General features: G+C 38.6%; 1 protein-coding gene across 7 annotated transcripts in view; it reads right to left on the reverse strand.

Annotated features, from left to right (window-relative positions):
- Positions 1-948: 948 nt before the first annotated feature.
- The window catches only part of PDE4D (phosphodiesterase 4D), a 1,287,753-nt gene continuing 1,262,103 nt past the window's right edge, over positions 949-26,598 (reverse strand). For all 7 annotated transcript variants that reach the window (XM_010974890.3, XM_031445608.2, XM_031445617.2 and 4 more), the window contains 9 exons: positions 17,448-17,541; positions 15,929-16,101; positions 15,278-15,376; positions 14,229-14,393; positions 12,899-12,998; positions 8,377-8,531; positions 7,372-7,494; positions 6,707-6,889; positions 949-5,892 (listed from right to left, as the gene is read on the reverse strand). In XM_010974890.3, coding sequence (XP_010973192.2) covers positions 5,476-5,892; positions 6,707-6,889; positions 7,372-7,494; positions 8,377-8,531; positions 12,899-12,998; positions 14,229-14,393; positions 15,278-15,376; positions 15,929-16,101; positions 17,448-17,541 — 1,509 coding nt within the window. In that variant the 3' untranslated portion in view covers positions 949-5,475. The remainder of the gene's footprint in view (positions 5,893-6,706; positions 6,890-7,371; positions 7,495-8,376; positions 8,532-12,898; positions 12,999-14,228; positions 14,394-15,277; positions 15,377-15,928; positions 16,102-17,447; positions 17,542-26,598) is intronic.

Here is a 26,598-nt window from a genome sequence, read left to right on the forward strand (position 1 = left end):
CACCCAGTTTGGCCTAAATCAGCATGGGGAACAAGTAGGGCAAAGGTGGCAGCTTGTTCCTTTGTCCCATAGTCTCACTTTGGGGACACAGACTGAGGAAGGTAACTTGCGTTTAGATCACGTATCCCTGGAAGGGACATTTCGGGCATCTTCTGGCTATAGTTGCTGTCATTCTTTGTGGTGGTGGGAGGGAATAGGAGGTGGTTAAGCAGAGATCATTTATGTTATTATCCTTATTCTACTAGTTAAGATTTGGGGATTAAATTTTTGCTGATTTCTTTACTCTCCTCATCGTGAAAACTGATTTTTTTGGTCATTCAGAGAAAAAAAAGGAGAATTTGTGAGGAAGAGGCAAATAGAGTTTTTAGTTAGTAATTACTGTTATAAAGGAAATAAAGCAGGGTAGGGGGTAAGAGTGACGGAGCTGGGTGCTTTCCTTCCATTTCTCCAGAGGCCTGGAACTTGCTTGTACCTCAGGACTTTGGCAAATGAAGTGTTCTCTGTGTAGAACCCCTTCCTCTCCTTTCAACTGTTCCTTTTTGCCAGGTTACCTCTTACTATCCTTCAGAGCTCAGCCCCAAATCAGTTCCTCACTGCTGAATCCTTACAACCTTGTAGTTTGCAGAGTAGGGACTCAGTACATATCGAAGTACCTGAGTAACTCAGTATGCCAGCAAACTCAGTCAGACAAGTTCCCTTCCCAAGCCTGTTTACAGGACACTGTGCTTAATCTTACAGGCCATCTAAATAATTTTGGCATTTTTTTTTCTACAGAAGATTAATCTGCATAATTTGGTTTCACTTGATGATGAATGTCAACAGTCATGTATCATGTCACTCTCCTCCTTTTATTCACCTTAACAATCTTCATGGTCCTTGGAAACCCGTGCTGTCTGAACTACAAGTTAAAATGAATAATCTTCTATTTGTAAAAGATCGAGTCATAAATAGGCAGAATCAACCCATGCTTTTATTTTCATCGCATATAAAAACTTCATATGAAGGTATCGATGTACAGTACTATTCCCATGGGCTGTAAGAGAGGCTAAGAAAACACTAAAAGAATCGTTTTTAATGCTCACACACAACTTACCCCTCTGAAAACATATCCAAAGAAATAAAATTAAAAACAACTAAAATCAGTAAGGATTTTTTTTTTGTAATTATAGTGTCCCCTTTGTACTGTTTAAAACAAAAGTAATCAAATTCCTTTGGGCCAGGGCTGCTAAAATCTACAGTTTGTGTCAAAAAAATAAAATAAAATAAAAGGAGGCTCATTTTTTTTTTTTCTAGAAAAAAGTATTTCTCCTTTCATGAAGTCACATGTTCTGAGGGCTGGGCAGCAGTGGAAGGAAGTTTCTGCATGACCCACTGGGAATTTTTCATAGGTTTCAGAAGCTGGCCAGTATGCAAAGTTAAATGTAAAAATTCTAGAGCAATGTAGATTTTGCAGAAACACATTCTAGCGAATGGTGAATCCGTTATGCTCTGTGAATTTGCGTCATATAAAACTTTGTGTTTAAACATAAGGATTCATGTATATAAGCAAATTTGGTTGATCTCAGTTGAAGAAAAATTCCAGGGTTAAAAAAAAAAATGACCTTTTTCATATTATATACTTTCTTACCATGGCAGGAAGCCAAGGAATAAACTACTAATACATGTGACCTCTGGCTCTACTTTCAAATCAAGTTCATTCGCCCACGTGCTCTAGAAGTTTAAAGATTTTTTATAATCACAGGACAACAATATATTTTGCCAGTAGTGTCTGCAAATAAAAAGCAATCAAATATAAGAAACTGAAGCCACTCAGTATCTGACGGGGAAAACCACCATCACACTCACCACGTTGCTTCATGGCAAAGAGTCCTTCAGGCCTTGTATCTCAGAAGCATCTCAGAATGTTCCAGAGGGTTGTCTGTGGTTCTGTAAAATCCAGCTACTGACAGAAAGCCAATGGATTCAAAGCTTGGACGTAAAATGCCCAGCCCTAGCCCCATCGTTACCTTACTTATCAAATGCAGCAAAACAGAAGAAAATATTGGTTAAAGTTAAGGCACAGCCCTGGGACCAAAGACCTGCAGCTATGTTTTTTTTTTTTTAATTTATATACCTTTATGTATTTTATAGTTTTCTGGAATCTTCCATAAACAAGCTCTAAGGTGACAAGACTCTATTATAGGAGAAAAGAAAATGTACAAGGAGTATGTATACACACCGTTCATTCTCTCACCAAGAGTTTCCAAATATATCAACACCATCCCATCGTGGGATGATGTTTTAATAAGAACTGATAATTTACAATTAACATTACAGTATGTACATTACAATAAATACATGGTTGTAAACAGACAGACAAGACTGTATTACAGGTAAGGTCATTTGGTGAGAAAAAATGCATGGCACAAAAAATAAATAATGCATTCAAAAATTATCATAAAGCTTTCTGTAATATCCACTTCATTCAAGTTTTTTTTCCTTGTCTGCAATTTGTTCTACCTACATTATTTTCTTGTGAACTTTAAGTGACGCAAAAGAAAAGAAAATTCAAACAGCATTCTTGTGTTTAGTAACTTGCAAGCTGAAATGTACTGGTTTTATGCAAACTTGGACAATTTTTTCCCCATACAGTACCCAGATATTGCATTTTCTTATGACATTTTAGGAAATGTAAAGCCACTTGTAAAAGGATGTTCTTTTTAAAGCACTACATAATTCCGAAGCACACTTTGGCGAGGCAGGAGGGAGAGAGAAAGAAGGGAGAAGCAGATTGTACAGTGTGTTGTCCCTGTCTTTCAGATCTTATTCCTTTTCTATAAGGTGATTGTCCATTGGTGGGTATCTTCACAATATGTGACCATTAAAAATCAACACATTTTTTCTAAAAGCCTCTCTTTTATAGTGTAGTTATGAAACTTTTCAGGTCTGGATTTGTTTGTGACATATTGCCATTCTCATTTTTTTTTTCCATTAAGATTCTAGGCTCACTTAGTGGTGGTGGGGATCCCAAGCATTAGGAAGGGGAGGGAATGAGAATATTTTGAAAAAAGGAATGAACCCTAGATTCTTTGCTTTTTCTTCTAGACCTCCATCAGGGACAAGTAAAATTAAAACAGAAACAAGTTTTGCAGCGTTCTTGTCAAAGCACTTGCCAAACATGGGACTGTATTTGAAAGACTACAGTCTGATTTTTACAAGGAGAGGAGGGTGGAAATCTGGTAATTAATTGGTCAATTCTGAACCTGTGTTCTATGTGAAAGATCAGAGCTATGTCATTTTTCTATCAAAGTTTCTAAACATCAGTGGATCTCAGGGGATTAAAGTAGTATCTTCAGCCTGGGGCACTTTTCCGGCTGATGATTTATTAATCCCCAGAAGCTCCTTGAGACATCCCTAATATAAATGTTTTTCAGGGTTACAATTTTCTTTATTGTTTTATTTATTTTCCATTTGGTCAGATACTCCTTTAGCCTCTACTTGAGTTCTTGGACATTACTGTGAAAAAAATGATTATGTGGGCTCCAAACTCTTCAGAGAAGGTAAACACTTTATTAAGAGCTGAAATGGAAAGAAACTCCAAACTAAACAAACGCCCCACGATGCCAACTGAAGGTAGATACTGGGACTCGGTCTCAAATTGTAACACAGTTCTTGATGCTAAATTCAGCCAAAGGTGAGCTCTAAATTCTGATCTAGCCTTCTTACCCAACCCAGTATTTTAAAATGGCATTTTACTGCCAAACCTTCAGTCCCAGGGGTATCACCAACTTCCTTCTGTGTAAAGAAGTCTTCCTCCACAAGACATACTGATGGGTCAGTGAAAACCAATAAAGCAAGTCCTACGTGTTACATGGCTGTCCGTCAAGGAAGAGTCATTGCTACACTTAAAATCACTTCTCCAGAATATTCCTCATACAGTTCTTAGTCTCATGGTGAAATCACAGAAACGAAAGCACATTCGAGGTACTGGTGTTCGTTAATATATTCTGCTAATGTTGTTAAATTGTCTAGCTAGCTGTTAACTTTTCTTTGCAAATCAAGAGTAAAAGCTCATCATTACATATGACCTCGTGGCAGAAAAGAACGCTAAGTCTAAGCTGACTGCCTGTTTCTTGGCATCAGTACGAATGGTGGTGATATATTTGATAAGACCCCAGCTAGTAAATGTGGACAGAGGTTCAAACACACGCTAAATAATGAAGCAGCACAAGGGGGAGAAGTTTTTCTTGCTATAACTGACTGTGAAAACAATAAAAATGCACATGAAATGGGTGGGTTGTTACAAGGACATGCACTTGTGAAACGAGGCGTATCTATCGACACAGCAGAAAGTTATCAGAAGACACTAAGTGGGAAAGTATCTAAAAAAGACGGACCATTTTAGCTACTGGGTATTTATGTATCTCTCACTTGCTTCAGACAACACCAACTGATGATGGAGTGTCCGTGAGGCTGGAGACACGTGAGACAGAACGCACATCAAAGACTACTGAACAAGGATTCACTTTGCACACCGTGAAGAGAAATGTGGAGCAACTCTGTGTCTCTGAAAAGAGTGAAACAAAAGCTGGTAAACGAAGACCTTACAAAAAGGGTTTCCTGCAACATAATGTGGATTTTTGTTTTTAAAATATGGAAGTCATTGGTATATAAAACAATGGATCACTACAAATCAGTTACTTGCTAGGAACTCTAAGGTGCAAGAAAATTCGTAAATTAGATTTATCCAGTGTAGCACAGATTCGTACTGAAAACTTGCAAGTTACTCCTTAGAAAAAAAATAACCAGTGGCAGATGGAGTTCTGAACAGAGTTTTTTTTTTTTTTAAATATAATACCTCAGTACATTTAATAATAAAAGTAAGCTCTACAAAAAATCTGTTTTACATTATCATACAAAACGTAGAGGTCAGTGCAGCTCGCGTGAACCGCACTTAATCAGTCACGTATCAGGAAGACTTGAAATTAGAAAATGATGCAATTTCTGTGGCTCATCTTCTTCCTGGTAACAGATTCACACGGTGTCCTGTTCCTGACCCACCTGTTGCTTCACCCATTAGTTCACTCTGCTCATGTGATGCCTTCTTTCTGCTGAAAATATTTCAAACAAAGGAAAAGAAAAGAAACTCCAAATCACATCAACTTCGGGACTGCGTGGTGAGCCCCACTCCCTAGAAAACGCTTTGGAGTTGATTTTCTCTGCTTGATTAGCTTTCCCACGCAGCCACCTTGGGCCAACGCTGTTCGCGAAGATGTCCCCCTCGCTCGGATGACACGGAGGTGAAAAAACGGGTGACGATATTCCTGAGCGCCAGACTGAGTCGTCAAGGTCGGTTTTGTTCCACAAACGTCCTGGCGGATGACAGTGAGGTGTGACCATGGTTGTGGCAAGTGACATGCACTTTGGAAACAAACTTCTCTACTTGAAAAAAAACCCGAAAAACCAAAAACAAAAGGCGTGGAGGTCTTTGCTCTGTTACGTGTCGGGCGAGTGATCTTCTATGACGTGGGCTTCGGGCTGGTTCTCCTCCTCCTCCCCCACTGCCTCCTCTTCCACCTGCTCGTCCAGGGGGATCTCGGTGGACTCTGAGTCTTGAGTACAGAGAGTCTTGGAGTCACTGCAGCTAGTGTCCTCCTCCACTTGACTTCCGCTGTCCTTTTCCGTGTCCGACTCGCCATCTTCCTCTAAAGTCAGCTCAAACTGGAACTTCTCGGTTTGACCCTGCCGGCCCTCCTCCTGGTCCTCAGGTGCTGGGGAGGGGCTCTGAGGAATTGTGCTCTGGTACCACTCACGATTGTCCTCCAAAGTGTCCAAAATGTCCTGGGCGTCAGGATGGACGAGGTCTGCCCATGTCTCCCAGAGAGGATGGACGATGTAGTCTATGAAGCCCACCTGGTCAAAAGAAACCGACTTGAGTGCAGGACTGGGACTAAGAACAATGCAAAAGGGTAACGAGATCCTGCAACTGTATCTGATACATTGAATTTATTTAAATTTCTATATATATATATCATATATAAAAATATATAACAAGTAGTACGCTCTGCAAATACACCACTGAACTGAAGACTACTTACCTTAGTTTGGTAAAAGAGTCACTATTTCCGGTAGCAGACCTTATAAGAATGTTGTCACCAGCTGGTGAAAACTAGCTTCTAGAACGCTTAGTCCAACAGCAGGTTTGTGATGTAAAAAATCTCCGGCTGTTTCCATGGCAGGGCATGGCTCGAGGCCTGGACTTTATTTTAGAATAGCCAATTTATAGGTGAGTCCAGATTATTGAAATAATGTCATATGCTCTATATGAATTCATATAACTTTATTCACTTATGTACTGAGGTAACTGAAATAATGCCACATATATGAATAGACTATAAAATAGAGTCACGATGAGGGAATGTAATGCCCTATGAACATATATGTGACTATACGAATAGAAATCCTAAGAATTAAAGAGTTTTTTTGGCTTACAAATCCTAAGGGGAAATTGAGCTTGTCAAAAAGAAAGTAATTAAGGCGGTGTGGGTATAACTCAGTGGTAGAGTGCATGCTTAGTAGGCACAAGGTCCTGGGTTCAATCCCTGGTATCTCCATTGAAAAAAAAAGTAATTAAGAAAACCCAATAAAATACTGTGTGACATGCATACACGTGCAGACAAAGAAACCAAGTGTTCCAGCTCAGAAAGCTTTAGGCCTGATGTGTCACCTGGGACTTCTCCACAGATGCGTTGTGCTTGTCGCACATGGGGCTGATCTCCATGCCCCGCTCCCTCTCTCGGTCCCCTTGGCGGAAGAACTCCTCCATGATGCGGTCTGTCCACTGGCGGTACAGCTGGAGAGGCTTTGTGGGGTTGCTCAGGTCGGCACAGTGCACCATGTTCTGAAGGACCTGAAACAGACGACCGCATCCTCTGCTTAACACCTGTTCCTTTTCCACTGGAAATTCACATCGGATGACTATGACACTTAAAAATACATGTGGTGTAAAATTCACTCCAGACAGCTCGACCATGATGTGTCTGTGTGCAGCTCATATTTGTATTAATAGTCCCAAGTCAGGCCACGTCTCCCGCCTCTACGTATCATGGGAGGAGCTGTTTACGTGCTTGGCTGATTACATTCACAGCTGCTTAAATGGTTGGTTTTGTGGATATTAGGGTTTGTTTTTTTTTTTTAAACACATTTCCAACTGAAAAGGCCAACAGGATTTTATCTGGTTCATCTACAAGATGAAGAATTTTGATAAAGACCCTGCTGATAATTACTAAAATTATAAGCTCGGGGAAAGGAGACAAATCTTACCTAAGCTAGACACAGACACGTGTGTACACACACACATGCACAGACACAGAGCCAAGTCCAGTGTTTTACCTGAATCCTATCAGAGTAATTATCAAGAAGGAGAACTCCGGAACTTGTCACTTTCTTAGTTTCAACCATAGTTTTCAAATCAGCCAGTAGATTCATGTGTTTCGACATGTCTGTGGCAAGTACCTTAAAAGATAAAGAGTATTTTAATAAGTAAAAAAAAAAGGCCACAGAAAAAAAGACAGAATTTGCACATGAAAATATCATGGAGAACGTGAGAGGAAACGGAGAAGCACTGTGTCCTCTAACAGCAGTATGTGGAAACCCTGCCCTAGTTCTTGGGGCAGAATCCTTTCCCCTTGGCTGTCAGGGTTCCTGGAAGCCCAGACACACGTGAGTAGGAGAGAGAAGCACAGGGCACTGGAGACCACTTCCACGGCGAAAAACGGGGATGTTTCTGCGGATAAGACATCATCACACGTTTTGAAGTTTTTCTGTTCCCTGGACCAGAAAGTGGTTACTGGGCGATGATGGACTGGTCCGAGGTTGCTCACAGAATACTTCAAGAAATAGCATATTCTGGTTCATTTTTTGCTTATCCAGGACAGTAGTCCCTGCCTTTCTTTGTGTGTACAAAGCTTAGCAGATAAGCTTTTGATAACCAGAGTTCCCTCCGTCTCATAATCACTGTGGAGAATGTGCACAGAGAAGAGGAATGTCAGGGCTGTTTCTACATGGCACCTTCTGCTGACAAGAGACCTTCTCCATTTTTTGAATGGAAAAAAATAAATCCATGTTTTGGCCAGCATCCTCTGCTTTTGTTAGTCATCAATGTCTGCCACCAGGTGGGAGGAGTTCAGAAAATAAACCTAACGTGGGGTACACTGTCATGGTTCTTGACTCCAGACTGCGGAGTGGAGCCCCGCGGCCCAGGGTAGGACCAGCCCCTCGGACATAAAGGGCAACGATACTTTGAAATACACAGTTTCTTTTACCTGATACTCATCTCTCTTTTTTTTTAAACAACATGCATCACAGTTGTCTTTTTTGCTTTTATCAGTTACTTACAATGTCAATGACCATCTTCCTTAATGATTGTCTTTGCTTTTTGGTCAAATTCTGGAAAATGTCACAGTTTTCTTCCTGAAGCAACTTAAAGCCCACGGCCAAATGATGGTTCTCCAGGACCGAAGAATCATTGTACATCAAGGCAAGTTCAGAGTCTTGAAAGAAAGGCAAGAGACAGAAGGTTAGCAAAGCCATTTATTCTCAGTTTATCTTATTGTTCATATTCTGAGACAGCTGGGGTTTAGGAAGCAATTTCCCCTAAACACCTCTGCTGATGTTCCCATCGTGCTATGACGACACCACCTGAGGGAGCAGACTTGTTAATATAATCAGGGATAGAGCCTGCAGTCTTGGAAGTGTCTGATGCTCCTGACTCGTGGCAAGTCAGTTCCCTCTGCGGCTTCAAAGACAAGTTAAACCAGATTATCTTGACCCTCCTCTCCCAATCTGCCACAGGGAGCAACAGACACTCAGCAGAATAAGACATTATTATTCCTACCGTTTGCAACCTGTCCAGAGCATAAGGTGCCGTATTCCTGAGAACTGCGTGCCATCCACCCAACATTTTATTTATAATGTAAGGATCGTGTGATTCAGGATTATTTGTACTCAGGGTACAGGGACATTTAGGAACACATGAACAGTATCAGATGTGTTCACACTCTCACCTATTTTCTTTCATAGGATAGCTTTGAAAGTCAAAGCTTTATTCATTCGTCTACTTCCTTTTCCAAGTATTGTGCGAGTCACAATATAAAAGCATCTTGCCCGCCCCACCTGGGTGCTCACGGCTTCACACAGAGACGGGCATTTAGCTGCCCACATAACTCCATGGTGAAGGTTCCGCTGCTCCCTCACGACTGTCCTGGACCTGTGTTTGGGCAGCAAGAGATCCCACCTCTTTCCTAGTTTCTGTAAACAGCAGGCTCGGATCTATAAAGTAGTCATTAAATAAAAAATCGACTGGTGCTTTACTCTGTTTCCACTGAAGTCACTGTAAAGGCTAAAAGCATATGCATTTGATCTTTTTTTCTGACTCACATGTGGAAAACGTATATTCTTTTCAAAGAAAGAAATAACTAGTAGTAATCAATGACTATTTTAAAGTAGCTAGGGAGAAGAGAGGTTCAAGATATTTCTACTGTGAAATCCTATGATTTTAGGTTTATACATAAAAAAATAACATAGCCCACAAGTATAGCTATAGAGAGCTTACTTTAAAATGAGATTGGTGAAACAGTGTGTGTACGGGTGGCTGGTCCAGCTCCACCTTAATACAGTGGAGTGCCTCTGCTCTTGGACATCAAAAGTCATATACTTTGAACACATAACTAATGTGGGTACATCTTTCCCCCCAAAACCTAGGCATCTTTGCTATAAACAAAAAGATTCATTTTCCAGGTAAAACTTAATGCTATATATATTCTGAAAATGTATTATTTCAGAAAATAAAACTGTGACATGAAATGCTTTTTTTTTTTTATGATAAAGACCCTCCAGCATGTTATATTCAAGGCTTTGTGATGCTATTTACATTTCAAGGATTTATTTACATGTACTGTCCCTGAGAAAGACTTACGCAGCTTCCCACTTGGACTTGCAACTTCTTTAAATCCTATTCAGATTCCCCTAGACCCCTCATTTATAAGCGCTTAACCGACTCTGCCAGGTAGAACTGATCACTCTGTTTCCAAAACCTGCAGCATGTTTACAGTGAGTGTGTATGTCAATAGCATCAAATCATTTGGCGCCTAAAACTAACACAAGGGGAATGATTCATGGAAACGACCATCGCAACTAAGAAGCAGACGTGTGTCAGGCCTAGGAATCAGCCAGGTGAGCCCAGTGGCCCTCCACCAGAGTGAGTTGTACAGCATCCTTAAAATAGGACAGGTGACCTCCCAACCACAGGCTTACAAATCTGATGATTACAAGTCTTTATTACAAGAAGCACCGATTCAACCTTTGGCTTTGGACAAGCCGGCAGCACCAGCTTCAGGGAAAGAGCTGAGAGTGTGCTAGTCCAAGCCACCAACGCTCAATCGGCACACAAAAGAAAGAAGACACAGAAACTTAATGTCTATAAAAAGAGGGTTTACTGTAAACTAAAGAAAATCACACAATTTTGACAGAGCTTTTCATAAAGCTACAAGTCTGCAAGTCATACTACAAGTCGGCAAGTTATTACAAGTTTGCCAGTTACCCTTTGTAGCATGCTGTGAATTTAAAACTTACTTGTGTTATTGGCTACTAAGCCTCTTCTGAGTCCTAAAATAAGATGCGTGCTGGCTTGGTCCCTAGACAAAAGCTTCCCAAGGCAGAAATTCTCATAGTGCCCTGGGGCTCTCATCAACCCTAGGACAATGTTCATCTACCAGGCGATGATGCTGACTCATTCTCTCAGGGATGACACAGCCTCATCACATCTCACCCTCAAGAAAACATGAGCAATCCAAACCTGCTCCGCGACATGTTAACCGCCCCATGTTTCTGAGGTCCCACAGAGCAGGGATCTGCACAATGTCACTGAGTAACAAAATACTTCCAGAAGCAGGCTTAGTATCCTTCCACCTCAGGCAGGTCATCAGCAAAATGACCTTAAACAGACACCCCTGGCCACTGTCCTGTATGTATGATTATCCCCTACAGTTCTCCATTATCTATCTCAGTGTCTCTCAAGAGTTAAAGGGCATGGGATTTATCTGTGGACTGAAAGTGCAGACTCCACAGGTACCCAGATGCCAGCCTAAGCCCATGTGCCCTTAGAAGGTCCACAAGAAAGAATATGAGAGTTGGCTTCATTTTTCTTAAAAAATTTATCAGAGTACCCGGAAGACAGTGACTTTACTATCAATTGTTTTAATTTGTTCTCTAATCTATTCTTAATTCTCATGTTACGATAAGGGAACATACAATATTGTATAAATATAATAGGATGTAAAGAAAACACACAAGTCTGAATTTTGGTGTGATTAATTTTAAAAAGAGCACACCCTGCTTAATGGCAGAAATTGAAACAAAATGTGTATGTATTTGTTAAAAATCTATAAAATTAAGAACATAGCAAGACATACATAAAATTAAAAAAAGAAGGATCAGGCTAGGATAATGAAAAATTGACAGTGTACACTTTACTGTACGATCTCCCTGCTCATCACAGAAAGGACCCAGTCGACCCTAACCGACAACACGACAGAAATCCATGCAGCTGCATCTAACGTGTATCAGGATTTATGTGTCAGTATATAGTAATGTTTTGATGACTCCTGAAAGCGCTCCATTATAGGTTCTCGTAAGGTAACTGAAGCAGGAAATGTTACCCTGTGTAATTGTAGATAAGTAAGTTCGTAAACCAAACTTCTGAAATACAGTGACTAACCGCACATTTTCAAAAATCCATGACTTTCCCAACCCTCCTATACCTGAGTGAGTCACTGAAGTGCATTCTGTTATACAGTAGTCCAGAGGCTATGAAAGGATTTAAAAATAGATAAATAATCCAAAAGACCTGAGTAAAATCTCTCAAAGCAAGGCTGTATTTAAATGCTCCCTCTAACTCCTGAGCTGCAGCCACGGGTTCGAAGCGGATGGTAAAGGCACAGACACTGCTGGCGCTAGGCTGATGTGGGCCAGGAGAAGGCTGTTATCCACAACTCAGGGCACAAAGGGAAAGGCAGAGCTGAACAGATAGGGCAAAAAATTCACAATGTTGCACTTTATGTTTTCATATATAAAAGTGACTTTATAACATTAATGAACCACGATGGGGGGTGGAATTCCACATTTAATTTACTCACCAATTAACTTCAAGTACAGAAAGAATAGAATTTCTGTAAAACTAAACCTCTTTGCAAAAGCACAACAGCTCTGAGCACCACTAATCCTCCCTGCGGAGGCTCTCTGTGCAGCTGTGCGTCAGAGCAGGTGGCCCGCACTCAGCAGTCTCTACCAGCGCTTATATTTCTGAATTCAGCGATGACTTACTTTATGAAATGTCACCAGTGAGGAAAAAATTGATGGGTAGAAAATACTAAATAAAAAGAGATAGTAAGTCAAAAGAGAAGTTCCCGATGCCCTTAGTAGGAGATTTCAAAAGGATAGGAGAGGGCTGGGCGTGCCAATGGAAGGGAAAGAGGAATCATGACCTGTGAAGAGCCTACATAAATGAGGGATTTAACATTAATTCTGATAACTTCTTGTATTTAAAACTTTAGGGGCAACATCACTATCTAAATCTTTCTTCAAGCCTTCACTTTCAACTGCCCTTGTCCACTAACATGGTCATATATTATTTCTAAAACATGCTGGAATACATGTTTTTCAAACATCTTATGCCTGATGGGACAGAACAATAATTTTTAGGGCTATATCACATTAACAGATACTGTCGCTGAAACACCTATTTACACATCTCGAAAGAACATTATGTCTCTGGAAACATCCCAAGTTGATAAAGACCCTCAGTCATTCTAAGATGTACCAAGGGAAATTTTTTCTGCAAAAATAAATGAACTTCACTTACTTGTATTAATCAGAAACTGATTGGACACACCAGGATGATCGACATCATGTATTGCGCTGGCAAAAATTGCTGCAAGAATCTCCAAATCTGTAAACACAGCCTGAAAAATCAGACAGCATAACATTACGGTTCTATGATAATATGGATGAAAGGTATATACAAATGGGAAATTACTCCCTAGAGTCTGGAAAACAAAGTGAAGCTTCAAAATATATTATCATAACATGTCAGGAAGGGAGTCTTTTAGATAATGAGTTACTCATGGACTTTTTAAGTATAGTCTTGGAGGAAATATTTTATCTGATTTTATTTTAGCTCATGATCAAACCTTTTCCATGGCTTAGATTTTTTTCTAAAACATTACAAAAAGAGTGTCTGCAATTTTTTACAGAAAATAATAACTTATTTTAAAAGTATCTTAAAAGTATTTAAGATGTTTAAGGATATTCCGAAATCCTTTTTTTTTTAAAGTGTACTTTTTAAGCGTACGTAAAAGTAATGACATGAGCAAGTCTCTTCTTTCATTCAGATCAGGGAATCTCAACTTCAGCAAAACTGACATTTGGGGCCAGATAATTCTTTGTTGTGGGAGGCTATCCTGTGTATTATAGGATTTTTAGCAGGATCCCTGGCCTCTACCCATGAGATGCCAGTAGCATGTACTCCCCTGTTGTGACAGCCAAAAATGTCCCCACGTATTCCCAAATGTCCCAGGGGGAAGGGAGGAGCAGGAGTGAAAGAGGAAAATCACCCTGAGTTGAGAACCTCTCACTCAATCGATGCGGTATTAACACAATTTTATAACGAAACAATCTGAAGTATAAAATATATTAGCAAAAGAGAACTGTTCCCCCAAATGGTTAAGGACATCAAATGGCTTTAATAAACATTTAATGAAACAACCTCATAGGATTTGGTACCATTAAAGATAATAAAAATCTATGAAAAATATCAATGCATTGCTTCTATTTTATAAAATAATCATCTTTGAATGATAAATGAGGAAGTCATCAGACTAAATTAAAAAAACAAAACACAAACCCAAACTAACCCAAACTGAGTAAGCCAGATATGCTTTATGGGACGTCTACTAGATGATTTCAGAGAAGGGGTATCACAGATGAATCCCTAAATCCCTGACCAGTTATCACAGACCAAACTCATCAAAGACACGACTGTTTACTTTCCACAATGACATTTTCCCCCTCTACCTCAATATATTTCCAATGAAGCCAATTATTGTTTGCCCTGTGCACCCTTCAGTATAAACGCTGAAGAAACCGCTATGAGTGGCAAGTTAGTGTTCTCAAAGGTTAGAGACCAGCTTTACCTCCAGAGCAGGTGTGGATAACAGCACGTGTGTGGACTGCACAACGTCTGCAGCATGAATGTTATTGTGGTAGGCCACGTCAGCATGGTAATGATCTTCCAGGGTCATAAGGTATGTAATTAAAGTGTCTACTGGAATTTTAAATGTTTTCAATAAATCCCGTTCCTGCAGGAAAAGAAATCCTCCTTTTAACATTTTGTCCTTATGTGAAAGATTTCCCGTCCAGTGTGTTAACAACAAAAACACCACACCCAGTGTTGCCCATGAATAACCCAAAATGGAAACAGCACTCTCTCAATGTCTAGTGAGGACAATGAAAACCTTTGGGGCCATCCAGGGACTTCAGGGACAAAACCAGTGTTGAACTGTCCTTCTGGAGTCCAGCAACGCTTTACCCAAGATGTAGAGAGTCTGGAAGGAGCTGCCAACTATTAGAATGTCTGTGTCCGGTGATCATGAAGGCAGCTCAAGTCCAGCACCACCGACTCAACCGTTGGATCAAAGCACGGGAGACACAACATCCTCTCTAGGGCTACAGCTGCCCCCTCCAGCCCCAGAGTATCTCCAGCCTCCACCTCTCACACAGAGCCTAACCCCGTGCTGGGGCAAAACCTTGACATGAGTGAGAAACCTACCAGAAGAAGAGAGCGGTACACAAGACGGTGACTGAAGAAATTACATTCTAAGGTTAGTCAGCAAGGGGCTGATTGAATTCTTAAAGTGAGCACTCCCTTCTCTATAAAGGTCAGGGTCATGTGGGTGATTTTTAAACTATTACTTTAATGCGTTGCTTCATTCTGCCCCATCACATCTCTGTCTTAAATGGAAAAAAAAAAAACACAACAAACCACGGTTGTTTTGTTTGTGTTTTACCCCGACTCCAACTTTTCTGTATCCTTCCTTCCCCTTGGTAAAGGGGCAAATGAGAAAAAAGTATCAAAATAAGTAAAAGAGGGTGAGCAGTGAAGGAGATAAAATACATGCACATGTCACAGACTGGACATTACGTCATCAAGTAAAAGAGAGGTGACAGAACTTAATGGCATTACCTGAAAAATGGTGTGCATGATAACAGTCAGAGGCCGGTTACCGGACAACTCTGCTATTCTGAAAACGTGAAGACCCCATTTGTTCACATCTTCTAGTTCCTGGGGTTAAGGGAGGACAGAACAAATTTGAATGCAGAAGTAGAATATGAAACCATGAACACAGTCATTTAAAAATTACTGACTTTACTGAAAAGACTGTTAGGTTTTTAAAATATGATTCATTTTAAATGTACGGATATATCATGTAAGTACAAACTTTAGGGAATTCATTTAAACATACTAAAAACTGAATGGTGTGCTTAGCTTTACGCCTCTGACAATACAACATATTTACAGCCTTGAAATACCGATCTCGAGGTATCTCTTCAATAGTTAAAACCTATTCTCAAAAATCTTAACTATTCTCCTGGAAGATTTCTAACCGTTTAAGGTCAATCAAATTTAGATGTAAAATAAAGAATGCCAAACCACCTGTCTAAATCCACATAGTAATAAAACTCAAGGGATTTAGAAAAAGCCTTATAAAGTGCTTTCCCATCTTCTAAGGTGGGGGAGGGGGACTACAAGTTAATGAACTTTCCCGTCTATTTAAAAGAGAAAGAATCAAAGTTCACTGCATACTTCTGATCATGACGCTTGAAATCATCTTACCTTGGCAAGGACGTCTTCTTGCTCAGTTTTGACCCCAAACCTCGGGATGCTGGAATTAGTCAGACTGGAGCTGTGCATCAACTTCTTGACCCCGCTGATCTGAGACATTGGCCTTTTCTTTTTCTCCTTTTCCTTCTGAGTCGGAGAAGGAATTTCCACTTCATGTTGCTTATCTTAAAAATTTAGAAAGTGTTCTACATTTACTATTAATTCTACCTGTTTTTTTTTTAATCATAACAAGCATAACTGGACAAGTTTTAATTGATCATTATAATTCTAGGAAATATTTCCAAGTAAAACTCCTTTTAGAGAAGTTGAGTATTTACGATTTGATGTGGACTTAATTTGACAGTCTCAAACACAAAATTAAGCAAATAAGTAATTAACATCAAATATATTCAGTGGTTGCATCTTTGAATGTCTCAAGACAATTTTCTTGAAAAACTTATGATGGCAGACTTGGAAAAGACAAAAAACATTGGTTATTTCCATTGTTCACCAACTCCAGTGCTATCTGAAAACCACTTACAGTGGCAGGAAAACTGCTCCTGCCAAGTAAGAACTCCAGTTTCAATACCTACTTTGAAATGGTAGAAACTTCATGCACAAATATAAAAACAGCAGTGTGTGAACCTCACTGCTTACTGAAATGGGTCCTACGGGGGGAGCAGACAAGGCATGCCTGAATGCCTACGGTTGCTCCTGCAAGTTTACATTTTCTATACGATACTGAGATAGGGGTAAGATGTAACAAGAATCTCCAGTGTTATCAGATAAGTGAATATCAGACTCACAAAAGGTAATTGCTGTTTTCAAAGACACAGGATGTCCCAGTATGCTCATCCACTACTTCAAGGCAGCGAGCTCCTCTACCTCACCCTTGCACATAGTGTGGGTTCAATAAATGTCTGCTTAGTGAATGTGCTAATTAGATATTAACTGCAGTTTTGTTTTGAAAGTAAATTCAGATCAAGGATATGTTCAAGTTACAGATTTTTGCTTACTGAATTTTCTTTCTGTGGATGGAGGGTGGGGTGGGCGTGTCCCAGTACACCATACTCTCAGCTAGCTCTCCTTTAGCTTGTGTTGTATCTACCTGCCTCTCCAGTTATCACACAAGGTGTCCATTAGACTATCAACTCGCTGAGTTTAGGGACCATTTCTAACCAATCATTAAATACCAAGTGCCCAGCAACGGCTGGAACTTAACAAGCATTTGTTGGATGCATGAACAGATCTCTCTATAAAATATACTTTACAGTTGAGTACTTTGGAAAAATGGGCAATACACAACTTTAATTCAGAGAATCCTTAAAGTTCTGAATAAAAGTAAAAGATAATAAATGTACAGTGTCACCTAAGGTTCTAAAGCTTAGAGGCTCAAATTATTCATACAATGAATGAAAATGAATAGAATTCTTTATTCTTGTTTGATTTCCAAAATGAGTTTGCATCTCAATCCACCTCCAAATACAAACAACTCAAAATTTAAAAACTGCATTTAAATTGTTATTCTCACCTAAGAATGTGTTTGATATATACTCTGACACTTGATTTCCAGACCGACTCATTTCAGAGAGATGGGTGAGCTCCCGATTAAGCATCCTTTTAAACTGAAAAAAACAGAAAGATAAAATGAAATAACAGAAGGGGAAAGTCGAAGTGAAATAACATAAGCATATGTGAAGATACAGAAAATACACCAAAGAATTTTTAACCTGTCCTGACACTTTAGATCAGAGCCATCAAACAGAACTTTATGCAATGATGAAAAAATTTGTAATTTCTGCTGTCCATTACAGTAACCACTAGCACGTGGCCGTCAGCCACTTAAAATGTGGCTAATGCAAGTGAGAAGCTGAATTTGAAATTTTATTAAATTTTAATTAATTTAACTTCAATAGTTACATGTAGCTGGGGTCTACCATATTGGACAGCACAGATTTAGACACTCAAGGAACACATTAAGCATAAAAAAAACATGTATTATCAGTACTTACAAAACAGAAAAAAAAAAGAATTTATAAACACATAAAAGGGTTGCCACACAATAAAACATGGTATGTTTTTATCAATTAACTTGTCATGAGCAGAAATGAATATGTATACTGCATAGAGGTTACAATGTAGTCTTCTCCTTCCAAAGCAAAACTGGATAGATTTATCTGAGTATCCTACCAGAACTCTGGAGAAAATATTTGAATAGATACTATATGTTTCCTTTAAAAATTGTTTTTTAACTAGGGATTTATTGGTTCTCAACATCTACAGAATTTACCAATCCATTTCCCTCAGTCCCATAAATACAACTGGAAATTGACCTGTTCAATTGAAACTTCAGTTTACTCTACTGGTGCCATGGTGCCTGTTTTATCAAAGAAACCCTGGAATTTATCTACCACCACCATGTGACATTATCACAATCCAGAATTCTTAAGGATGTTATGCTTTCCCAACTATCAACTGCTTCTTAATGTATCTTCCTTTGAATCCCAAAATAACCCAAAGAGGCCTTTAATATACCTTAAAATTTCTCTTATCCTCCCTAAACAATGAATTTTTCTATATATTGAGCAACTATTAGATTCTTGATCCAAGAAAGTCGTATTTTACTCCAATATTTAGTTGCCTTTAAAATTTTGATTTACACCATAAAGCCTCACTTAAGTATGAGGGAAAGAGAGTACTGAATCCGTCATTTAGTAATGTTTGAAATGTAATTCTAACTCAGTATTTAATTAGTTTATTAGAATTTTAAAAAAATCTTGATTCTCTGGGTAGTTCATACCAAAGTGTTCTAACTCAAGATAATCTGGCAAATTGCTTCCAGAGTTAATTTTATTGACCGTCCAGATTAGGTATAAGAATTCATCATGGTAAAGCACTGAGGGAAATCAATAAAATATTTCAGTTGACTGTTGGATACAAGAAATGGGTACTAGCATTCCCCTAGAGTCAAAACTGAAGACCTGGCTATTGCCAGTAACAAATTCCTCTGGTTGTTAATTTACAGGTTGAGGGAGCTTATCCTCAAACCAGAACACAAAGTTCCCTTTCTTTGTGTTTTTTTAATAACTTACTTTGATTATAAAATGCACAGGTGATACAGAAAATCTAGAAAGCTATATATAAAAAATTAGAACTCATATATATCCCCACTGTCCCACTGCTAATAATCACATAAAATTAGCTATATTTCCTTCTATGCCTTTTTTTCCATCTGTGTGTGTGTGTGTGTGTGTGTGTGTGTATGTGTGTGTGTATGTGTATATAAAAAATATGTATTTGTTGAAGTATAGTTGACTTAACTGAGTTATTATGAGGTTCAGGTGTACAACACAGTGATTCAATAGCTTTACAGATTCTGCATCATACAAATTTATATAATATTATTGACTATATTCTCTGTGCTGTACATTACATTCTGTGGGGGATATATATAAATAGTGGACTATTACTCAGCCATAAAAAAGAATGGAATCTTGCCATTTGTGATAACATGGATGGACCTGGAGGGTACTAAGCTAAGTGAAATTAGTCAGAGAAAGACAAACAATGTACAATTTCACTTACATGTGGAATCTAAGAAGCAAGTGATCAAATATAACAAAACAGAAACAGACTCACAGATACAGAAAAACTAGTGGTTGCCAGACTTGGGGTGGGGGATAAGGGATGGACAAACCAGGAGAAGGGGATTAAGAGGTACAAACAACCAGTTATAAAATAAGTAAGTCATAGGGATATATGTATATTTTTAAAATCAGTATCATGCAGTCTACAGAACATGGGTTGTTGCTTAGTTTCACTGAACATTATATATTAGGACCTGCTGGGGAAAAAATAAAATTTGGAACCTCCTAAGAATATTCATGAAGACATTCCCAATAGTGTTCAAAACAATTTCTGTCCATCTTCTATACAGTATTTTCTTGAGCAAATTATAGGCAATCAACTATGAATCCATTAGATCACTTAACTTGCACTGGCATAGAGAAGGTGATCAACATTACTTGTGTTCTGTCTCCCAGTTCCCTGGGCCTTTTATAGTGACAGCTGATTTTCACAATGGCAGAACAAATGGATGACAGATCTAACTACACTCATGCCTACACAAAATATGTATCCAAATATCTATCTCCCCTACCAATTCCAAAAAATAATTTAGGGTATTATTCATATAGGAAATGGTCACCATACTTCAAAAATATACCAATAATACCATGCATAAGGTAAGTAAATCTTGTTTAACAAATGACACTTACTCTTGGAAAAAAATCTACTTTTTAGGCAAAATATAATCAAAAGAGAATCTGCTAAACATCTCAAACATATATTTAATGAAGTATTTCTTTGACCTAAAACTATCCATGTGCTATGAGATAAAAGTTGCTATTAAGTACTGCCTGGTCATGACAAAGTCCTTTCTTAAAAGATGGAGGAATAGGTAAGGCTTTCAGCCACTCCTAGCCTTTCCTCAGTCTGATACAGGAACCACTGTATTCACCTACCCTCCATGCATTTCTCTCAATTTAACTAAAAAATGATGCAACCTCGATGGGGGGGGTGCAACTGGAAAAGTTAGATAGGAACTGAGTTTTTCTACAGAGCTACCTTCTAACTTGTGAGCAACCTGGTGTGAGGAATATGTTGCTCTGTGCCCAAGGAGAAAAACTGCATGGGATCTGCAGATACACTGCATACATTACTGGATTTATCTGGAACAATACAAAGAACGAGGTGTAATTTTCCTGGCAGTTGGATTATACAACTCATCAAAATAGCCAATTAGTATAGATAACTAAGGCAAAAAAAATGCCAGTGAAAGGGATCTACTGTACAGATAGATAACTGACAGATTATAGTCCACTGATTATGTCTGCATCATATACATCCATTCCTAGACAACCCTTCTGCCTTTGTTCAAAACCCAAAAGCCTGGGTGGAGAAACCCTTTATCACACACCTATCTCCATCCCAAGACTTGTAAGGGGCTCCAAGGAACTCAACATTTCCTTTCAACATAATTAGATGAGACAATATTTTAAGCAGTCCTCTTTCTTCCTAAGAGTATAGGAGATTTCCTAAAGGCAATTTTCAGATAGTCCGTTAAGTAATAACACAAAAACATTTTCTAAAAGGAATTAAAATTGCTTCCCTTTGTTTTTGCTGTTGATATAAAATGTACAGTCCAGGGAAGCTAAATTAATAACCACAAAAATTACCATCAGTGCTTTCTCAATGATAGTTGATTTTACAATTGGGTTTTGGATTTGCATAGCTGGATGTGCTAAAGAACTAGCTAAACCATTCAACAGTCATTTTTAAATGAAAGTAAGTGGAATTTCTCTCATTTTAAGATAACTGCATACCATTTATTACGGTAACTATAAACACTGCCATGAGGGGAAAATGATCAGAAAAAACAATAAAATGTTCTTATCTTAGAACAGTTATAGGTTTTCAATTTACAGGTTTAGAAGAGACAAAATATAGAACTGCTTTTTAACAGAACTGGTTGCAAAGCTGCAGAACAATTTAATTGAGCACTTAGATATTTTTTAAGGTGACCTCTAAAGATTTTCTGTTGATGAGTTATTCTGATTGTCTTTGGTCTAAACAGTCTAAAATAACATATAATTATTGTTGCAACAAAGGAAAAAAAGAGGAAGATTTTTCTAAGTGAATGCTTTCAAATCCTTTGTTCTCATCATGCATCAGAATGTCTTTGTGCAGCAAATTTAAAGCATAAAGGAAAGTGAAAATGCAGTTGAACTGAATACTGTATATTGCTTTTTAAACTACAGTTTTCCAATTTATGTTCTATCTACATTTAACACTGTCGAGGAAGCAAAATTAAGTAATAAAATTAAAGTATTCTTGAATGTAATCCCTGTACTTCTGCACTCATGCCAATGTGCTACTAGGTACAGTATAAATCCTCTATAATTAAGAAGGTGATTAAGGTCAAACATTAAGTAAATGCTTATTTTCCCCCCAAAATAATCTGGTAAAAATCATTTGAATATGCTGCACTATGATACACTACAAGTTCAATGTATATCAGCATTGAAAGCTAAAATAAACACTGCATTAGCTGTTTAATAATAAATCTTTCAAAATACACAACAAAACTAAGTACACTTATATTTGTCATTCCCAAGTGTGTTTTTAGCAATATAATATTAAAATATAAACAAAATGTCCAGCAAATTTTTTTGCAAAAAGCATTATAATTCTGTATTTAGATTCCTGGAGGTATTACTCATAATCAATTACACACATGTGAAGCCCTTCAAAAAGGTATCAAATACAAGCTGTCTAAGAAATGAATTCTGGGGGAGCTGGGAGAGATCCTTTATTATTCTCTACACTTTTCTGTACTTAAAAAAAATTTAAGCCAAGAAATGGTAGCAAAATTCAAATACTGAAAATTAAAAAATTTAGATCATCTAGCTTTAAAGAAAGGTGAGGAATCATAACTATTCGGACAACTAATAATGAAATAAGTTTTCTTAGAATGCAAGTAAATCTCACAGGAAAGAGGAAATTTTCTTTTAAGAAGAAACAAAGAAAATGAAAAGCATTTCAATCTGAGAGCCCATCAAGTAATGGAAAAGGATTCTTTTAAAATGTGTATTGTGACCTGCTCAAATATCCAAAATAAATTCCAATTTCTGAAATGATGCTTCATTTAGGACTGAAAGAGGTTTTTCTACCTCCTGCTTCTTGTTATACAATATATAGGATCTCCAGGTTAGCACTACCACAAGGCATGCAAGAAGCTTGCCAAGCAGGAACACAATCTTATTAAACACAGTGTACTAATTCATTTTTTGAGATTAACAAATATAGCAGTATCATATAAATTTAATAAATTTATGTCTTCCAGTTTTACAAATAGATAATCAAGTGTTCATTTTAATAAGATACCCTCTAAAATGTCAAGTAATGTCAATTTTGATGTCATCTAGATTTTTATATCCAAAGGTGAAAAAAATACTCCTCACCAGGTAAGAGTAGTGCAGATTTAGAAAGAGCCACCAATTAATTTTTATAAACTTTAAGTGCTACATACTAATTGGAACCCATATATCAGTATAAATAATTTAGCCCAATAATTTATTTCCAATGAATTTCTTCAATTACCTTGATACTGAAAAGCACAACTCAAATCTATACCACATGACAAACAGAAAAAACGCTGAGCATTAAGAAGCTATTTTAACATGCAAATGACAACTAATAAAAGTTAAACAATTTCTCCTGATCTTAACCGCTAAAAACACACATTCCTTCTGTAGTTCATGTCTAAGCAAAACAAAAGATTGCCTAAAAAGCTTAATTTCATTGTAATTTATTAAAATTATCAGTTATGAAATCAGAGTAACCAGGAGTTTACAAAGGCTAGATAAATCTTACCTTTATGTAGCCCCAAGATACTGACAGTAAATAGTTTGCTTCAGGCATTTTTGATTGATTATATAGAAAGACAGTAAGTTCTAAAATATGTCTATCTTCAAAACCTTTATACTTTTGACAATCTCCACAAGCCACGGAGTGTGTAGGTTTTTAAAGATTTTTGGTAATTAAGTATACATAAGAAAGCCTCGCATTAGATTCCATCCAGCCGGCTTCCCACTGAATACATGCCATTTGTAAAACTCCAGAATGCAACAGAATTCAACCTCTATTCTGAATAAAGAAAATTCATGTGATAAAGAAACATCTAAAGATCTAAGGGTCTGCATCTTTCTCTCCTTGAGCTCCAGGGCTTAATGAATAATGTATGTCAAGATGCTTAGCTGCAAGAAAGACTAGTTCTGTCAAAAGCTACCAAATAAGGAACTGCAGGGAAGCCGGGGAAGAGTGACAAGAAACCCCTCCCATAAAATCCCAACTATGCACCAATCACACTGCGTCCCTGGGTCTATCAGGGAAGGGGGCGTGGACTAGGTTCAGGCTGCTTTGTGATTGGTTGGCAAGGGCGAACCTCTAGGGAGGAGGTTTTCCTGCTCACCTCTGGTAAACGCCATTTAAAGACGGTATCCCTACAGCTGAGGCCACCCATGAAAAGATGAATGGGCTTTCCCTCTCGCAGTGATGACTACCACCATAAAACTGCAAAATTCATAGTTCATTCTTAAATAAGAATTGCCAATCCTTTCGGAGTCATTTCTATGAATTTTAATATTCTCTGACTTCTCTTCAAAATAAAAGCTGCTCTAAGAAAAGGCATTTAATTGTCTCCCTCTGTCAAATCCAAAACAAGTGGTTTCCCTGGAGACACGGATACAAGGAAAGTTCTTCCCCAGTCCAACATAACAGCATAGTGTAATTATAAAACACGATTAATGTCCAGAATTCGTAAGTGGAAGTGATACATTTCCTCACCTGTGTGGCACTGCTGTTCTCAGCTCCTTTTGTTTCTAATATTATATAGGCTGAGCTCCATAACCTTAAAATCTAAGGGTGGGGATGATTTATGATAAATCTGATTGGGGGAAAAAAAAACCCTGAAAGCTAATGCACTGTGTATGATTAAAGAATGCAGAATTCTGGGGACAGATTTCAAGATCTATATTTTCATCAGAAGGGAACATTTTTATGATTATGTACAAAGTTTGAGGTATAAGAGTGGCTCTTAAGAATCCAGAACTGAGCTCAAGAGTAATCAGGCCTTTTACAAGGAGAGTTCAATAAAAAATCTAAATTTCTGTGAGAAAAAGCAATCTTTTCTAGTAGGTTTGGGATGGCATCATTCGGTAACTTTAACACTAAAGAGGTCTTATGGATAAGAAATGAGGGGCATCTAGCTTTTACTCTATTGGAGCATAAAGTTCTGTCCATTCTACCTCACCTCCACCTCAGTTCGTACTCACTGCTCTGCACTCCTGTGACTTGCTGATGTGGTGACTGCCCAGTCTTCCTGCATCCTGTCTTAGACAGCACACCCTCATCAGAAACAGCTATGGAATACCCTGCCTTTTTGAGTTTCTACTGGTCCTTTGCGGCCAAAGTCCTCAGCCACAGTTCACACCCACTGTGTTCATTTCCTAAATTCCTTCATTTCCTTAATCCTCTACAAAAGATGTCAAACCCCAATATGCCACTAAAACTGCTTCCAGAAGAATACAAAGGTCCTCCCCTTTCACTAGTCTTTCATTCTCCTCAACTTCTCTGAAGTGTTCCCTCAAATCCCAGCACCTTCAGTTTCTATAAGGAGATTTTCTTCCCACTTCTCTGACCACACCTTCTTTGCCTTCTTCTGTTCATCCTTTCACTTGGGATATCCACAAAGACTCTGTCCTGGGCCGAACACTCTTTAATGACCACTTCTAACTTGAATTTTGGTACCACATTTTCAAATGATTATAAGCTACTCTTCCTTCTTTAATGCCCTGCCAGCCATCTCAAACTTTAAAAAAACTGGTGGATCCATTCTTCTGTTTAAAGTGGTTCTTATTATGACTACTCCCTTTCACTCAGGGGATCCACAGTCCAGTGTCCCAGACTGAAACCAATGACCCCTGTGGCACAGTAGGTATTTCATGTGAACCGATTTCTAGTAGGTGTTCGTAATATAACTCATCCCACTGGATCCTGAGTAACCCTGACGTGCTCCCCTCCACCACATTTCCTTCCCTCCACCAACGTGGTTACCAAGTTCTATCTTCTACAAAATGCCTTTTCCCTTCTGTGTTCCTTCTCATTCCCACTCCCATCACCTAAATTCAAAGGCTTAAGGGCTGAGAGAAATCCAGAGTACCTTCAATATCATCTCCTCCAATCTCGTCATTTCCATGTAAAGTGAGAACTAGAGAGACAGTGATTTTTCCCAAGTTCACCCAGGTACTAAGGACACGGACTCTGAATTCAAATTCTTTTGTGCATAACCCTCACAAAATACTCTCACTTCTTGGTGGGTCAGTTTCATCATCTGTAAAATTGCTTACCGTGGTAGCTGGTCTCCAAAGACGCTTCCTGACGAGCCACACTACCCTTCACTGAATCTGAGCTGGCCTGCCTGTAGGACCGACAAGGGATGCTGCGTGACTGTGGAGGCTGTCACAGGGCGTCTTGCAGCTCTCACCTTGGGCTCCTTGAACGTGCTGTTGGGACCCCTGAGCCTCCTTGTAAGAAAGATTCTGAGACTGCCATGCTACAAGGAAGACCATGCCAACTTTATGGAGAGAAGGCTGCTGGGAGAGCGACAGAGAGAAAGAGATGGGAGGCAGAGGAGAGAGTGGGTCTGAGCAAGTGCACATGTGCACCTGGCCAGTCTTCAGCTGTGCCTGCCACCCCAGCCCAGATCCAGACTTGGGAGTGAAGAGTCCGTTTCAGCAACCCAGGCCGTTGCCCCCTGAAATGACTCCAGCCCCAGCCACCATCTGACAGCAGCCACACGATGATGCCAAGAGAGGATGTTGAACCACAACCAAGTACACAAAACAATGAAAAATTATAATTGATATTTTAAGCCACAAAATTTGAAGCGATTTGTCATACAGCAATAAATAACCAGAGTAATTACTATGAGGATTAAATAAGATACTATATGCAAACACTGAAAACAACATCTGATACATAGTGATGAAAAGGTTTAGGTGACGGTGAGGATGATTAACTTATTCCATTAAGGTGCCTACATTTTTAAACTCCCAGGCTTA

Source organism: Camelus dromedarius, chromosome 3 (genome assembly GCF_036321535.1).
Source record: "Camelus dromedarius isolate mCamDro1 chromosome 3, mCamDro1.pat, whole genome shotgun sequence".
Classification (NCBI taxonomy): Eukaryota; Metazoa; Chordata; class Mammalia; order Artiodactyla; family Camelidae; genus Camelus; species Camelus dromedarius.